Here is an 18,108-nt window from a genome sequence, read left to right on the forward strand (position 1 = left end):
AATACTGGCAAGAAATTTCAATCAAACCTTAAAGACTTCATTCAGCACTCATTAGGTTTTTATAGAAAGACCTGCAACTGTGAATAGTGACAATGCATTAGGTTTCAAACTGCAGTGGATCTGAACTCTTGTTTAACAGGTCATGAACGAACCATGGTATTTGTGGGCAGAAAGATAAAAGCAGACTACATTGCAGCCTTTCTTTGTCAAGAAAAAATATCAGCCACTAGCATCCATGGGTAAGTATTTTTAAGTGAAAATCAGGTTAAGTGACTTATGAAGTATTAAGTGACTAATACATAATACTTTATCTTATGAAAAGTTTCTATTGAGATTTCATGTTTGGCCATCTGTGTGACTTAGCATGCCTTGTTTCAGACAGTGCTGTAATCCTCAGCAGCTTTGTCCACATGAGAATGTAGTGTTTCTGAAGGCTAGTTCTTACAGCATTTCCTGAGTTACACATCTTTCTGTTTGACTGCACTTCAAATGCAGTGAACTAGAGAATCTTATCCTTACTGCTAAAAAAAAAAAATCCGTGTATTATAAATTCAGTACAATCAGATGTTGCTTATATGTCATCATTTGCATGACCAAAACTGGACTCGACCTTTTGATGTCACTGGTGAGATTATATTCATAAATTCAAGTGGCAGATCACAGAATCACTAAGATTGGAAGAGACCTCAAAGATCATCAAGTTCAACCTGTCACCATAGATCTCATGACTAAACCATGGCACTGAGTACCAAGTCCAATCCCCTCTTGAACACCTCCAGGGATGGTGACTCCACCACCTCCGTGTGCAGCCCATTCCAATGGCTAATGACTCAGTGAGGAACTTTCTTCTCGCCTTGAGCCTAAACTTTACCTGGGGCAGCTTGAGACTGTGTCCTCTTGTTCTGATGCTGGTTGCCTGGGAGAAGAGACCAACTCCCACCTGACTACTACCTCCCTTCAGGTAGTTATAGACAGCGATAAGGTCTCCCCTGAACCACCTCTTCTCTAGGCTAAACAATCCCAGCTCCCTCAGCCTCTCCTCATAGCGCTTGTGCTTGAGGCCTCTCACCAGCCTCCTTGCCCTTCTCTGCACATGTTCAAGTGTCTCTATGTCCTTCTTAAACTGAGGGGCCCAGAAATGGACACAGATGTGGACTTCCGTGACATCTTACAGGCATCCCTAAAGTGATGAGACAGTTTGAGTCATGTACTATACAGATTTCTGATGCAATCTTTTCTGCCTCCTTGATTTGTTCATTGACAAAGCATTTGAATGGAGATCAGTTGAAGACAAAGATGCTTATACTTTGAGTTTGAATTATACTCATTAGCATTGCATACCTGAACAAATGCTGAGGAAAAAATAAAAATAAAAGAGTTGCTAATTCTAGATTATCAAATCTTCTAACAAGGTGATCTGTTGTGCTGGGTTGAGGCAGCCCCCTCTCTCCCCACCACAGGCACAGGAATAAGACACTCAGACAAACGGATTGCAAAAGTGATGAAAGTTTAAATAGAAAGCAGTGAATGTTACAGAGAACCCAAAGCGCAGTGACAAAGAAAGATCCCAAAGCAAACCCAGAGGCATCCCATTCCCACCTGAGGGTACACCCGAGACCCTCAGGGCTCCTTCTTCCCCCTCCCTCTGCTGGGCTAGTCTCAGCTGGCCAGGCCTGAGACTGCCCATCCCCCTGTGGCCTTGGGCCTAGCCAGGCCCAAAGCCAGGAGACATCTCCCCCAGTTACCGGCTGGTGGAGGAGGAAGAAAAGAGGCCAGTGCTAGACTCCGCACTGGATCTTATAGTGGTGCAAAGAATTATGGTAGGAAATACACAATTTCCTGTGTCCATCCCTCTGGGCTGGACTTCTGGACACAGGAAGTGAACACAGCAGGGGGGCACCCAGCTCAAACTGCAACATGCCACCCCTGTATTTCATACCATAATCTCTGCACCTAAACACATCATCAAATCAGAAATCTTCTGATGACATGTCCGGCGAAGTCCACATCTTCATCTGGGCGTCCACTCAAACAGTCTCTCATTCAGGCTCAAGTGTCAGTCCATTCCAGTCCTTCTCCTCTCATCTAATGGAACCTCCCGCGATGCAGAGTTCACTCTTCTGCGGTGCAAGCTCTTCATGGATCCGTTGGACATCCTGGTCACCTGGAAAGAACCTCACAACTTCTCAACCAAACCTTCATTCCCATTTCTATCCACTCAGCGGCATTATTTCCACCCCTGGGGCAAGTCAGCCAGAACAATCAGGCTCTGCTGCTTTTCCACCCCTCCAGGAAATAGCACGCTGAGCCTCTCTCAACAGTGCACGGACCTATCCAAGCCCAGTGCTGACCGCTTCCAGCCGCGGCCCGAGGCTCCACAGACGCATGCCACAGGTACACCGCCCCTCCACTGGGCGTTCGCGTACCGCAGATGTGGCAGCTCCAAGTACACAGCCCCACCCCGGGAGAGGAGGGGCTGCTCCACAACCTGCTGAGAAGAAGGGAAGTGGAGCCAGGTGCTAGGCGCCATTTTCGGAACTCGTCCGAAAACGTCGGGGAAGAGAACAGGGCTGGCCCCGCCGCCACTCCGAGTGCACGGCCCGAGCCGCCGCCGCCGCTCCGAGCGCACGGCTCGGCCCTCCGGCGCCGCAACCCGAGCATACAGCAGGGCTCCAGCCACCTCTATCGCCGCGGTACAGAATCAAAATCGCCTCCACCCCTCGGGCATTCAAACAGCTCCTCCAGCGAAAACCATAAACGCGTCCCCAGGGCCCTTGAGAACAGCTTTCGAACTGAGTTCCCGTTCGCCCTTCCTGGGTATCGGGAGCCGGGCTCGCCCGCTCCGCCGCGGCTGGCCCTACCCCGCAGCGAGAACGGACCTGACTTTGATCTGCTCGCCGCTGCCCCTTCCCCCATTTCACCCCCCCGCCGCTTCTGCCGCTCCGCAGAGAGTAAAGGTGGAGGAGGGGCAGGTCCCGCATTCTTAAGCGATGCCCCAGTTCCGATGGTTAAGAGCCACCCCTGCTTGAAATAGCAGGAGGGGCTCCGTGCCACCGGCCACACACCAAGTGTCCCCCGGCAATCCACGAGAACTCGCACAATCGCCCCAACAACAACAACACTTGAGCCCCAACTGCCAGAGAACCAGAACGACGCCCAGAACTAAATTTAAACTCTCTTATTTTTTGCAATCCGATCTGCAGAATGCACACAATAGCAAACTCCTCTCCTGGCTGGCTCGCCAAGAATGTGGTGGGTTTAGAGGCAGACCCCCTCCCCACAACAACCATCCTCTGCTACCAAGAATGTGCTGGGTTGAGGCAGCCCCCTCTCTCCCCACCACGGGCAGGAATAAAACACTCAGACAAACGGATTGCAAAAGTGATGAAAGTTTAAATAGAAAGCAGTGAATGTTACAGAGAACCCAAAGCGCAGTGACAAAGAAAGATCCCAAAGCAAACCCAGAGGCATCCCATTCCCGCCTGAGGGTACACCCGAGACCCTCAGGGCTCCTTCTTCCCCCTCCCTCTGCTGGGCTAGTCTCAGCTGGCCAGGCCTGAGACTGCCCATCCCCCTGTGGCCTTGGGCCTAGCCAGGCCCAAAGCCAGGAGACATCTCCCCCAGTTACCGGCTGGTGGAGGAGGAAGAAAAGAGGCCAGTGCCAGACTCCGCACTGGATCTTATAGTGGTGCAAAGAATTATGGTAGGAAATACACAATTTCCTGTGTCCATCCCTCTGGGCTGGACTTCTGGACACAGGAAGTGAACACAGCAGGGGGGCACCCAGCTCAAACTGCAACATCTGTCTTTCATGTAAAGAACTGGAATGTAGTTCTGTTGTGTTTATGCAATGGCTTAGTGCAAGGGCAAACCAGTTTCAAGTCATTGCCCCTTGTCCTTTCACTACAGGCCTTTGTAAATGTTTCTCTCCATCCTTCCTGTAGGCCCCCTTCAGGTAGTGGAAGGCTGCTATTAGGTCTCCCTGCAGCCTTCTCCATCAGCCTGTCTTCCCAGCAGAGGTGCTCCAACCCCCTCATCATTTTTGTGGCCCTCTTCCGGAGCTGCTGCATCAGGTCCGTGTCCTTCCTGTATTGTGGGCTCCGGATCTGGACATGGTACTCCAGGTGAGGTCTCACCAGAGCAGAGCAAAGAATCACTTCACTCATCTGCTGGCCACGTATCTTTTGATGGAGACCATGATATGATTTGCCTTTTGAGCTGCAAGCACACGCCGTCTGCTCATGTCCAGCTTCTCATCCATCAGCACCCCCAAGTCCTTTTCCACAGGGCTGCTTTCTATCACCTCATCCCCTAGTCTGTATTAATAGTGAGGATTGTTCTGGCCCTGGTGCAGAACCTTGCACTTGCTCTTGTTGAACCTCATGAGGATCACCTGGGCCCACCTCTCCAGCTTATCCAGGTCCCTCTGGATCACATCCTGTTCCTCTGGCATATTGACTGCACCACTAAGCTTGGTGTCATCTGCAAACCTGCTGATGGTGCATGCAATCCCACAGTCTGTATCGCTGATAAAAATATTAAACAGCACAGGTCTCAGTACAGGCCCTTGAGGGACATCTCTTCTCACTGCTTTCCCTCTGGACTTCAAGACATTGAGCACCACCCTCTGGATGCAACCATCCAGCCAATTCCTGTTGCAATCATAGGAATAAGTAGTCAGAGCAATGTGGTAATACAAGCTTAGAGCTTGATATAGTGGTAGGCCATGCTTACAGTATCACAGTATAACTAAGGTTGGAAGAGACCCCGAGGTTCATCGAGTCCAGCCTGTCTCCACAGACCTCATGACTAGACCATGGCAGCAAGTGCCATGTCCAATATCCTCTTGAACACTTCCAGGGACGGTGACTCCACCACCTCCCTGGGCAGCCCATTCCAATGACGAACACAGTATCACGGTAACTAAGGTTAGAAGAGACCCCAAGGATCATCAAGTCCAACCTGTTCCAACAGACCTCACAACTAGACCATGGCACCAAGTGCCACATCCAATCTCCCCTTGAACACCTCCAGGGACGGTGACTCCACCACCTCCCTGGGCAGCACATTCCAATGACGAATGACTCAGTGAAGAACTTTCTCCTCACCTCGAGTCTAAACCTCCCCTGGCACAGCTTGAGACTCTGTCCCCTTGTTCTGGTGCTGGTTGCCTGGGAGAAGAGACCAACCCCCTCCTGTCTACAACCACCTTTCAGGTAGTTGTAGAGGGCAATGAGGTCACCTCTGATCCTTCTCTTCTCCAGGCTAAACAATCCCAGCTCCCTCAGCCTCTCCTCATAGGGCTTGTGCTCAAGGCCTCTCCCCAGTCTTGTTGCCCTTCTCTGGACACGTTCAAGTGTCTCGATGTCCTTCTTAAACTGAGGGGCCCAGAACTGGACACAGGACTCAAGGTGTGGCCTAACCAATGCAGAGTACAGGGGCACAGTGACCTCCCTGCTCCTGCTGGCCACACTATTCCTAATACAGGCCAGGATGCCATTGGCCCTCTTGGCCACCTGGGCATACTGCTGGCTCATGTTTAGGCGGGTGTCAATCAGCACCCCCAGGTCCCTCTCTGTTTGGCAGCTCTCCAGCCACTCTGACCCCAGCCTGTAGCTCTGCATGGGGTTGCTGTGGCCAAAGTGCAGCACCTGGCACTTGGGCTTGTTAAATGCCATCCCATTGGACTCTGCCCATCTGTCCAGTCGGTCAAGGTCCCTCTGCAGAGCCCTTCTACCCTCTAATTGACCAACATCGCTCCTAATTTGGTGTCATCTGCAAACTTGCTGATGCCTGCCTCAACCCCCTCATCTAGATCATCAATGAAGATGTTAAAAAGGATGGGGCCCAGCACTGATCCCTGGGGGATGCCACTGGTGACTGGCCGCCAGCTGAAAGTTAATTCACCACCACTCTCTGGGCTCGGCCCTCCAGCCAGTTCCTAACCCAGCACAGAGTGCTGCTGTCCAAGCCACGAGCTGACAGCTTAGCCAGCAGTTTACTGTGGGGGACGGTGTCAAAGGCCTTGTTGAAGTCCAGATAGACTACATCCACAGGCCTCCCCACATCCACCAGACGGGTCACCTGATCATAGAAGGAGATCAGGTTGGAGAGGCAGGACCTGCCCTTCCTAAATCCATGTTGGGATTAGCACAACTGTAGTTTAGCACAAGTGTAGAAGTAACTAGCAGTTCAGCAAAACAGTGCTGTGCTAGCAGTGTGTAACTAAAACAAAGTCCTAGTAGCTGTAAACACAAAGAATTGTCTTGGAATAACAGGATGTATACAACAGGATATAATCAACAACCTCGTGTGATACTAGTAGTTTAACCAATAATGTGTAACAGTAGAGCCTGCGGAATGAATGAAGTTATGCTAACCACGCTCTGTGAGTCTGTGTATCTATATAAGCTGTAGTGGTTCCTTAATGAAACTGAACAATGCTTTGATTGTATTGGTCTTCCGTATTGATTCTGATCTCCGTCGTCAAAAAATTCCTTATCCGCTGAACAGTCCACCCATCAAATCCATCTCTCTCCTGCTTGGTGAGCAGGATGTTGTGGGGGACTGTGCCAAAGGCCTTGCAGAAGTCCAGATAGATCACATCCAAAGGTTGTCCCTTATCCACTGACATAGTCATTCTATGATAGAAAGCCACTAGGCTGGTCAGGCAGGATTTGTCACTAGAAAGCCATTCTGGCTGTCTTGAATGACCTTCCTGTCCTCCATTTGCCATAGCATGTCATCTAGGAGGATCTGTTCCATGACCTTCCCAGGCATGGAGGTGAGGCTGACAGGCTGGTAGTTCCCAGGGTATTCCTTTTTGCCCTTTTTAAAAATGGGGGTAATGTTTCCTTTCTTCCAGTCCCCAAGGGCTTCACCTGATGGCCAGGACTTTTCAGATACCACGGAGAGTGGCTTGGGCACTACATCAGCTAATTCCTTCAGGATTCTGGGATGTATTTCGTCAGGTGCCATGGGCTTGTGTGTGTTCAGATTCCTCAGATGGTCATGCACCTTCTCTTCACTTGCAGTGCAAGGGACTTTGTCTCCCTGGTCTCCAACTTGCAGGTCATCAACATGACAGCCATGAGGAGAGGGGTTGCCCGTAAAGACTGAGGCAAAAATGTTGTTGAGAATCTCCTCATCCATTGTTACTAGCTCCCCATTGTTACTTGTCAGGGGGGGAAACACTTTCTTTAACCTTCTTTTTATGGGTAACATACCTGTAGAAGCTTTTCTTGTTTGCCTTGACATCCCCTGCTGTAATGGGTTGGGGCAGACCCCCTCCCCACCACAGGCAGAAATAACGACTCAGACAAACTGATTACAAAAGTAGTGGAGAGTTTAAATAGAGAACAGTGAGTGTGCACAAAAGGAAACATGGCGACAAGAAAGAAACCAAAGTAAACTCAGAAAAACTCCAAACCCCACCTGAGGGTGCATCCAAAACCCCCAGGGCTCCTTCTTCCCCCTCCCTCTGCTGGGCTAGTCTCAGCTGGCCAGGCCTGAGACTGCCCATCCCCCTGTGGCCTTGGGCCCAATCAGGCCCATGGCCGGGAGATCTCTCCCCCAGTTACCAAGTCTCGGAGAGGGAAGGAAAGAGGAAGTGCCAGACCCCACCGCAAAATTTATAGTGGTGCAAGGGATTATGGTAGAAATACCTAATTTCCTGAGTCCACCCACTGGGATGGACTTCTGGACACAGGAAACACCCCTGTAGCAGAGGGCACCCAGCCCAAACTACGACAGGAGCCACCCCTTATTTCATACTATAATCCCTGCACCCAAACACATCATCAGATCAGAAAACTTCTGATGACAAGTCTGGCGGAGTCCATATCTTCATCTGGGCGTCCACTCAAACAGTCTCTCATTCAGGCTCAAGCATTAGTCCATTCCAGTTGTTCTTCCTCATGTGATGGAACCTCCCAGCGACGCAGTCCTTCTCCTGCAGCGTGAATTCCTTGTGGACTCCTTGGGACATCCTGGTCACCTGGAAATACCTCACAACTTCTCAGCTAAGCCTTTACTCTCATATTCAGCGGCAAATTCTCCACCCCTGGGGCAGGCCAGTCGGAACAATCCGGCTCCACGACTGCCTTTTTCAATCCATCCAGGGTGCCACAGACAACCGCTTTCACGCGGCCCAAAGCTACACGGATGCATGTCAGAGGCACTCCGCACCCCCCGGCTGGGCGCTCGCGTACCGAGGCAGGACAGCATCCGGCTGCACAACCTCCACCCCCGGAAGAGGGAGGAGCTGCGCCACAGCCCACTGAAGAAGCAGGGAGGCGGAGCCAGGTGCTCGGCGCCATTTTCGGAACACGTCCGAAAACAGCAGGGAAAGATTTACAGCTGCCGCCGCCGCCTGAACGCAGCCCGGCTCGGGCGGTGCCGCCGCCGCCGCTTGAACGCGGCCCGGCCCGGCCCCCGCCGTCTCTGTCGCCGCGATGCAGAGTCCAAGTCACCTCCAGCCGTTCGGGCATCCAAACGGTTGTTTCAGCCAAAGCCACGAACGTGTTCTCAGTGCCTTTGAGAACAGCTTTCCGGCTGAAGTCCCCGCTTGCCCTCAGGCTACGGCAGCAGTCGCTTGCCCGCTCGCCGCGGGTGTCCACCCCCGCAGCGGCTGCGGGCCGACCACGCTCTGCTTGCCACTTCCCCTCCTCCGCTCCCTGCCGCTCCGCAGAGAACGAGGAGAAGGCAGGTCTCGCCTTAGGCTACTCGAGCACTCTTAAGCCACCCTGGGCAGAAAGTCACAGAAAGAATCACCCCTCGCTGTTCCCAAGCAACAGGAGGGACTTCCATGCCATCAGCCACGCACCAGGTGTCCTTCTGCAGTCCACAGGAGTTCACACAGTCGCCCCGGTAGCACAAAACCTGAGCCCCAACTTTCCAAACCCAAAACGACGCCCAGAACTAAATTTAAACTCTCCATCTTTTGCAGTCCGAGCTGCAGTTGGCCCCACGTTGGCGCGCCAAAATGTAATGGGTTGGGGCAGACCCCCTCCCCACCACAGGCAGAAATAACGACTCAGACAAACTGATTACAAAAGTAGTGGAGAGTTTAAATAGAGAACAGTGAGTGTGCACAAAAGGAAACATGGCGACAAGAAAGAAACCAAAGTAAACTCAGAAAAACTCCAAACCCCACCTGAGGGTGCATCCAAAACCCCCAGGGCTCCTTCTTCCCCCTCCCTCTGCTGGGCTAGTCTCAGCTGGCCAGGCCTGAGACTGCCCATCCCCCTGTGGCCTTGGGCCCAATCAGGCCCATGGCCGGGAGATCTCTCCCCCAGTTACCAAGTCTCGGAGAGGGAAGGAAAGAGGAAGTGCCAGACCCCACCGCAAAATTTATAGTGGTGCAAGGGATTATGGTAGAAATACCTAATTTCCTGAGTCCACCCACTGGGATGGACTTCTGGACACAGGAAACATCCCTGTAGCAGAGGGCACCCAGCCCAAACTACGACACCTGCCAAGTTCAGTTCCAGCTGGGCCTTGGCCTTCCTGACCTTGTCCCTACACAGCTAGGCAACGTCCCTATATTCTTCCCAGGGTGCCTGTCTCTTCTTCCATTTCCTGTGTAGTCCCAGCTTGCCCTTTAGTTTGATCTGCAGGTCATGGCTCAGTCATGGTGGTCTCTTTCCTTCCTTGCCCGATTTCTTACATGTGGGGATTGAGATCTCTTGTGCTCTGTGGAAAGCATCCTTAACAATCTGCCATTAATGCAAATGTTTTACTGGTTTCTGGTTCACCAGAGTTTTTCAAGTTGAAGTTAGTTAGGATAGTTGTTCTCCTCTCGAATAGTGGTTGTACCAGATTTCACTAAATGTCCCATGTTGGATATCAGAGCACTGTTAGCTTTGTAATTTGTTCTCATTTGGACAAGAAAGAACATGAATTTAATACTGATCTACTGTATTTAAATACTGGATAATCTTTAAACAGTCTTGAAAAATTAAAACCCTGGAGCAAATCTAGTTTTCTTCTCATGATACTAAACTAAAGACAAGGCCTGTACTGTTAGTTGATCATACTTCTTCATACATCTGAAAAACAGCCCATGCGGGCATGGAGGTAGAATTAATCTTTGCTCTTCTGCCTCCTTACTACAATGTAATGGGAAAATAACTTCTGACTATGGTAAGTGTTGTAATTTGGGCTGGGTGCCCTCTGCTACAGGGGTGTTTCCTGTGTCCAGAAGTCCAGCCCAGTGGGTGGACTCAGGAAATTAGGTATTTCTACCATAATCCCTTGCACCATTACAAATTTTGTGGCGGGGTCTGGCACCTCCTCTTTCCTTTCCTCTCCGAGACTCGGTAACTGGGGGAGAGATCTCCCGGCCCTGGAGCTGATTAGGCCCAAGGCCATGGGGGGATGGGCAGTCTCAGATCTGACCAGCTGAGAGTAGCCTAGCAGTAGGTGGGGAAGGAGGAGCCCTGGGGGTTTTGGGTGCACCCTCAGGTGGGGTTGGGGTCTGTCTGGGTCTATTTTGGTCTCTTTCTTGTGACGATGTTCCCTTTTTTTTGCACACACTCACTGTTCTCTATTTAAACTTTCCATCACTTTTGCAATCTGTTTGTCTGAGTCGTTATTTCTGTGTGTGGTGGGGAGGGGGTTTGCCCCAACCCATTACAGTAAGAAGAAAGAATTGGTTAAGGAAATGGATCTTCTTAGAGAAGGGATTGAATTTAGTACACCATTACCTATGGTTCTTTAAAAGTAAGTAGAGGTGTAAGTTAAAATAGTTGCTGTGTCTTACTACATAAACTAGTAATGCATGGGTGGTTGTGGTGAGGTTTGTTCATTTGTTTGTTTTGCTGATTGGAACACCCTTCCCCTGATGTTACCCACCCACCCCTGCCCCCAGAAAGTATTACTGTCCATGCATCATGACCTTATTACTTGTATCTTAAGTAATGCTGCCATTCCTTTCCTTATAGAGATAGAGAACAGAGAGAGAGAGAATTAGCTCTTCAGGATTTTCGCTCTGGAAAGAGTCCAGTTCTTGTGGCAACTTCAGTGGCAGCAAGAGGTCTGGATATTGAAAACGTTCAACATGTTATTAATTTTGATCTTCCCTCCACCATTGAAGAGTATGTACACCGAATTGGACGAACTGGTCGCTGTGGAAATACAGGCAAAGCAGTTTGCTTCTTTGATAGTACTTCAGATGGCCATCTTGCACAACCTCTAGTGAAGGTGCTTTCAGATGTAAGTTTCAAATTTTAGTGCTTGATTTTTTTATATTAAAAGAACTTAATCTGGCACCAGGTCTTTTAGTGACAGATGGAGTACATCTGTCTCCCATGGGGAAAAGGATCCTGGCACATGAGTTGGTGAGGCTCATTGGAAGGGCTTTAAACTAGGCTTGAAGCGAGAGGGGGCTAAAACTAGGCAGACTAGAGATGAGACAAAGGACAGCCTTCAGTCTGCTCTTTCACTTGAGGTGGGAGATGGTGACAGTAATACCAAAATTATCTGTGACAAGTGGCAGGAAGATGCACCAGGATTGCCAGGAGGTAATAGTAAGGGCCTTCAACCTGTTGCCCTGAAGCGTGCTGTGAACACTGCAGCAAAGGCACGGTCTTACAGAGCTGAGCCAGGTGCCGCTGAGGTAGTAGGAGACAGGAGGGTAGCTCCCATCAAACACTTTGAGGGGAACAGTGGGGTGCCCGTTTAAGAAGATGACATGGCTGGCAGCCCAGCTGAAGTGCCTCTACACCAACGCACACATCATGTGCCAGAAACGGGGAGTTGGAAGCTACCCTGCTACAGGAAAGCTATGACACAGTGGCAATTGCAAAGACTTGGAGGAATTCTGTGACGGGAGTGTGACTATTGATGGCTACAAGCTGTTCAAACAGACAGGAGAGGAAGAAGGGGTGGAGGGGTTGCCCTCTAAAGAAGTGGATAGTGTGTGAAGAGTTGTCGCTAAAGAGTAGCCATGAGCTACTCTAAATTTTAGGAAAGCAAATTTTCGGATTTCAAGGAGTTACTAAATAAGACCCCATGGGAAACAGCCCTCAGGAACAAGGGAGAGGAACAGAGCTGGCTGATCTTTAAGGATGCATTCCACAGAGCACATGAGATCCCAATCCCCACATGTAAGAAACTGGGTAAGGAAGGCAAGAGACCACCATGACTGAGCCATGACCTGCAGATCAAACTAAAGGGCAAGCTGGGACTACACACACAGGAAATGGAAGAAGAGACAGGCACTCTGGGAAGACTATAGGGACATTGCCTGGCTGTGTAGGGATGAGGTCAAGGAAGGCCAAGGCCCAGCTGGAACTGAACTTGGCAGGGGCAAGGGGCAATGACTTGAAACTGGAGAAGAGTAGATTTGGATTAGATGTTGGGAACAAGTTCTTTACCATGAGAATAGTGGAACACTGGAACAGGTTGCCCAGGGAGGTGGTTGAGACCCCATCCCTGGAGATTGTCAAGGTGAGGCTTGACAGGGTTCTGGGCAATGTGATCTGGTTGAGGATGCTTCTGCTTACTGCAGATGGGGTTGCACCTTTGGAGGTCTCTTCCAACCCACAACATTCTGTGATTCTATGATTCTGTTCTTTAAGATTTTACTTTAGTGTACTGAGCAACTATTATTTCTTTGCTACAGTTGTGGGGCTTTTTATACAAATTTGTAAAGCAAACAAATTTCTAAATTCACTCTTCTATTATATAGGCCCATCAGGAAGTTCCTTGTTGGTTGGAAGAGATTGCTTTTGGTTTTCAAGAAGGAGTCTTTACAACAGTTAATACACAAAAGGTAAGTTTGGGAATTAACTGAAAGTCTAGGCCTTTAGAACTTTGTTTCAGTGTAAAAGTGTATTTAGCAATATATATTCAGAGCATTACTACTGGAACTGTGATGTTGGCAAGTGTGTCTCTTAGCTTCAAATCTTGAAAGCTCAATACTTCTAAAACTGATTTTGGATAGCTTGCTTGACTTGGACTGTTATATTTCAGCCTTACTAGTTGCATCAGCCTTGTCTGTGGTGTCAAGAATTACTCTTCAAAAGAAGAGTTTTGTACAAACATGCACAGGCTGTACTTCTACAAGTTGCTTTCTGCATATGTAGGTTAGAAGCAAATAGTTCCTATTTACACAGCCAGTGGTTGTTATGAATTCCTCAAAGTAACTAATTTGACTGACTTAAGATAGATAAATGCCCAAATCTGATCCATGTCAAAGCTGTTCTTGATGTCTGTAAGGAGAAGGTGCCCTCTGGTCTCCCAGCGTTGCTGATCCTAGATGTTAAAATACAGTTTGAGCTCTCTAGTTCAGAATTTAAATTCTGTGTCTGCACCTACTTTGAATTATGTTAATTTTTTTTCTTAGTTTTGTTTTTTGTTGTTGTTTTCAAATGGCTATTGATACTTCTCATTTTTATCTGCTTGGATTTTAGTGCCTTCATCGAAAGCCTTTCTTTGATCCAGTGCTGCCATAGAACTTTATCATATTTCAGTTGCATTCCAAATATTAATGCATTCTTGGAGATCACAAGAGAAATAATTACTCTCACTGCTGACACAATATCTGAAACTCAACTTCAAGCTCAAATCTTCCTTTTATTATTTAGCATTTTCCATACCATCGTTAACTGAAAGTACTGCGAGCTCTGGGTTTATTTACCTGCCTGACAAGTTTCCTAACCAGATATGAAACTTTTTTACTTTGGGTCTTCATGGGACTTCAGTTACAGGCTAAAACATCTGCTTCCTTCTCAGGCTTGCAGCCTCATATTCTGTATTCTCATTCAAGGACATGTTTTAAATTTGCATAGATTGCTTTCAAAGGTAGATCTCATCCACCTTTAAATCTGGATTGCTTCCAAACACACATCTCCAGCCTCTGTGGAGTGACAGATTTAAGAAATCTGTCATTTTTAGGTCAAAGTCTGTTTTTGATATCCTTTAAAACTTCTCAGTTGCCAAATCTCATTGTTACTCTGGCTACATATTTATGAATAGAAAAGTTTCAGGGGAAATCTGTCTTATAGCCTTGGGAGAACTCTCCTCTTACTCACATATGCACAGTGCACCAACTCGTGTTTGAGATTATAGAATCATAGAATCAGTAAGGTTGGAAAATACCTCAAAGATCATCAAGTCCAACCTGTCAACCAAGACCTCATGACTACTAAACCATGGCACCAAGTGCCACATCCAATCCCCTCTTGAACACCTCCAGGGATGGTGACTCCACCACCTCCCTGGGCAGCACTGTCCAATGCCTAACAACTCTCTCTGTGAAAAACTTTCCTCCTCACCTCGAGTCTAAACTTCCCGTGACGCAGCTTGAAACTGTGCCCTCTTGTTCTGGTGCTGGTTGCCTGGGAGAGGAGACCAACCCCCACCTGGCTACAACCAGCCTTCTCATAGCTGTGGACATCAAGAAGGTCTCCCCTGAGCCTCCTCTTCTCCAGGCTAAACAATCCCAGCTCCCTCAGCCTCTCCTCACAGGGCTGTGCTCAAGGTCTCTCCCCAGCCTCGCTGCCCTTCTCTGGACACGTTCAAGTGTCTCAATGTCCTTCTTAAACTGAGGGGCCCAGAACTGGACACAGGACTCAAGGTGTGGCCTAACCAATGCAGAGTACAGGGGCACAATGACCTCCCTGCTCCTGCTGGCCACACTATTCTTGATGCAGGCCAGGATGCCATTGGCCCTCTTGGCCACCTGGGCACAATGCTGGCTCATGTTCAGCTTACTGTCAATCAGTACCCCTAGGTCCCTTTCTGTTTAGCAGCTCTCCAGCCACTCCGACCCCAGCCTGTAGCACTGCATGGGGTTGCTGTGGCCAATGTGCAGCACCTGGCACTTGGACTTGTTGAATGTCATCATGTTGGACTCTGCCCATCTGTCCAGCCTGTCAAGGTCCCTCTGCAGAGCCCTTCAACCCTCGAACCGATCAACACCTGCCCCCAGCTTGGTGTCATCTGCAAATTTACTGATGACTGACTCAATCCCCTCATCCACGTCATCACTGAAGACATTAAACAGGATGGGGCCCAACACTGATCCCTGGGGGACACCACTGGTGACTGGTTTCCAGTTGGATGTGGCACCATTCACTACCACTCTCTGGGCTCAGCCCTCCAGCCAATTCCTAACCCAGTGCAGAGTGCTCCTGTCCAAGCCACAAGCTGGCAGCTTGGCCAGGAGTTTGCTGTGGGGGATGGTGTCAAAGGCCTTGCTGAGGTCCAGATAGACTACATCCACAGCCTGCCCCACATCCACCAGGCAGTCACCTGATCATAGAAGGAGATCACGTTGGTGAGGCAGGACCTGCGCTTCCTAAATCCATGTTGGCTGGGCCTGATCCCTTGGCCATCCTTCAGGTGCACTGTGATTGCCCCAAAGATCACAGTATCACAGTATAACTAAGGTTGGAAGAGACCCCAAGGATCATCAAGTCCAACCTGTCTCAGCAGACCTCACGACTAGACCATGGCACCAAGTGCCACGTCCAATCTCCTCTTGAACACCTCCAGGGACGGCGACTCCACCACCTCCCCAATCTGCTGCATAATTTTCCCTGGCACTGAGGTCAGGCTGACAGGCCTGGAATTCCCTGGCTCATCCAACCAGCCCTTCTTGTGGATGGGCATCACAGTGGCCAGCTTCCAGTCATCTGGCACCTCTCTGGTGAGCCAGGACTGGTGGTAAATGATGGTGAGTGGCTTGGCCAGCTCATCTGCCAGCTCTCTCAGCACCCTAGGATGGATCCCATCTGGTCCCATGGACTTGTGGGGATCCAAGCAGCTAAGGAGGTCTCTACTTCCTCCTGGATCACAGTGGGACTATACTGCTGTTTGCCTCTAACTGCCAGCTCACGAGGCCAGTTATCTGGAAGACAACCTATCCTGCTATTAAAATTTGAGGCAAGGAAGGTGTTAAGTACTTCTGCCTTTTCCTCATCTTTTGTTACTATGTTCCCCTCCATGTCCACCAAGGAGTGGAGGTTGTCCTTTCCCCTCCTCTTGCCATTAATATATTTATAGAAGAATTTTTTGTTGTCCTTCACAGCAGAGGCCAGTCTAAGCTCCAAATGTGCTTTTGCCTCTCTAATTTTTTTCCTTCATGACCTACCAACACACTTAAACCTACCAGGGGTTACCTCACTTTCTTCCAAAGATGATACACCCTCTTTTTTGCCCTTAATTCCTTTAGAAGTTCATTGCCCATCCAGGCTGGCCATCTGCCCCGGCAGCTCGTCTTCCGGCACAGCCTGTTCCTGAGCCTTCAAGAGTTCTTTCTTGAAGTAGGTCCAGCCCTCCTGGACCCCTTTGTTTTTAAGGGCTGTTCCCCAAGGTACCTTCTGAGTTCCTTGAGTGTCCTGAAGTCTGCCCTCTGGAAGTCCAGAGTGGAGGTTTTGTTGCTGCCCCTCTTAGCTTGACTGCATATTGAAAACTCAATTATCTCATGGCCACTGGACCCCAGGCAGCCTCCAACCACCACATCTCCCACCAGCCCTTCTCTATTGGCAAAAAGGTCGAGCAAAGCCTTACCCCTGGTAGGCTCACCCAGCAACTGGGATAAGAAGCTGTCCTCCATACACTCTAAGAACTCTCTGCTCTGTTAAGTTCCCAGCAGATATCAGGCAGGTTAAAGTCACCCATAAGAACAAGGTCTGGTGATCTTGAGACAGCCTCTAGCTGCCTATAGAATAATTCATCAACCTCTTCATCCTGGTTAGGTGGTCTGTAAGAGACTCCAACCAGGATGTCAGCCTTGTTGGCCTTCCATCTAATTCTCACCCACAGGCACTCAACTTGGTCATCCTTAATCTCTAGTTCCATGGTATCTAGAGCCTCCCTGATGTACAGGGCCACCCCTCCATCCCCTCTCCCTTGCCTGTCTCTCCTGAAGAGCCTGTGCTCCAGTCATGTGAGTCACCCCACCACATTTCTGTGATGGCAACTACATCATAACTTTCCTTCTGTATACAAGGCTTCCAGCTCCTCTTCTTTGTTACCCATACTGCATGCATTACTGTACATGTACTTCAGCTGGGCTGCTAGTTTCATCCCTGACTCCAGCTTACCACGCTCAGACTCCTGTCTGGGGGGACTGGTTTCAGCCCTTTCCCCTTCGAATCTGGTTTAAAGCCCTGTCAATGAGACCTGCCAGCTCCCTTCCTAGACCCTTTTTCAGCATGATTAAGGGAACAAAGCATTTCTCTTATGAGGAAATGCTGAGAGTTGTGGGGCTGTTTAGCCTGGAGAAGAGAAGGCTGAGAAGGGGTCCAGTCAATGATTACAAATACCTCAGCAGTGGATGTCAAGAAGATGGAGCCATTCTGTTTTCACTGGTGCCCAGTGATACGACAAGGGGCAACTGAACCAAACTAGAACATAGTAAGTTTTGCATAAATAAGAGGAGAAATTATTTACTGTAAGCACTGGAGCACTGGAAGAGGCTGTCTAGAGAGGTTGTGGAGTCATCTTCTCTGGAGACATTCAGAACTGGCTTGACATGTTCCTCTGTGGCCTGCCCAAGGTGATACTGCATGGAAGGGGGGTTGGTCTCGATAATTTCCAGAGGTTTCTTCCAGCCCCTAGCATTTTGTGATTCTGAGAAACTCAATTAGCATTGAGAGATGTGGCATGTGGAAAGCTGAAATGGTTTTGTAGTGACATTTAACATTCAATGGTTGAAAGCATTAATGATTCTAAACTAGTATCTGTTCTTTTTCCTAGAACTACAGAAGTGGAGGCAATGTGAACCCAGGAGAAAAGAAGTATTCTGCAAGTGAATTGGAGTCATGGGGTTAAAACTACTTCAGTGCCAAACTAGATTGCATGCTGTTGTACTTCTAAGTAAACTGTTGCATCTCATGTTTCTCATAGTTTTGTTTGTGGAGCAATTGCTGTTTGAAAGAGTAGCTTGTATGGTATACTAAATCTGACAGCAGTGTCTACGTACTCAGTTGTTGCAATGAACCTAGTGATGATTATCACTTCACGGAGGAAGTCAGAAGCAATATTTTTGGGAACATTTCAGGTGTTCAAACTTCCCTTAGGTGTTTGCTTGGTAGCTGGTTTGCAAGTAGAAAATAGTAGATCCTTTGAGATCCTTTGTTACCAAAATTCTGCAAG

At 49.0% G+C, this 18,108-nt stretch overlaps 1 protein-coding gene across 1 annotated transcript in view; it reads left to right on the plus strand.

The window, feature by feature from the left end:
• The window catches only part of DDX4 (DEAD-box helicase 4), a 40,796-nt gene extending 23,012 nt beyond the window's left edge, over positions 1-17,784 (plus strand). The window contains exons 14-17 of the mRNA XM_054177831.1: positions 140-239; positions 10,944-11,214; positions 12,692-12,775; positions 17,710-17,784. Of these exons, the coding sequence (XP_054033806.1) occupies positions 140-239; positions 10,944-11,214; positions 12,692-12,775; positions 17,710-17,784 (530 nt within the window). The remainder of the gene's footprint in view (positions 1-139; positions 240-10,943; positions 11,215-12,691; positions 12,776-17,709) is intronic.
• Positions 17,785-18,108: the final 324 nt, after the last annotated feature.

The sequence above is a fragment of the Dryobates pubescens genome, chromosome Z (assembly GCF_014839835.1).
Source record: "Dryobates pubescens isolate bDryPub1 chromosome Z, bDryPub1.pri, whole genome shotgun sequence".
Taxonomy (NCBI): Eukaryota; Metazoa; Chordata; class Aves; order Piciformes; family Picidae; genus Dryobates; species Dryobates pubescens.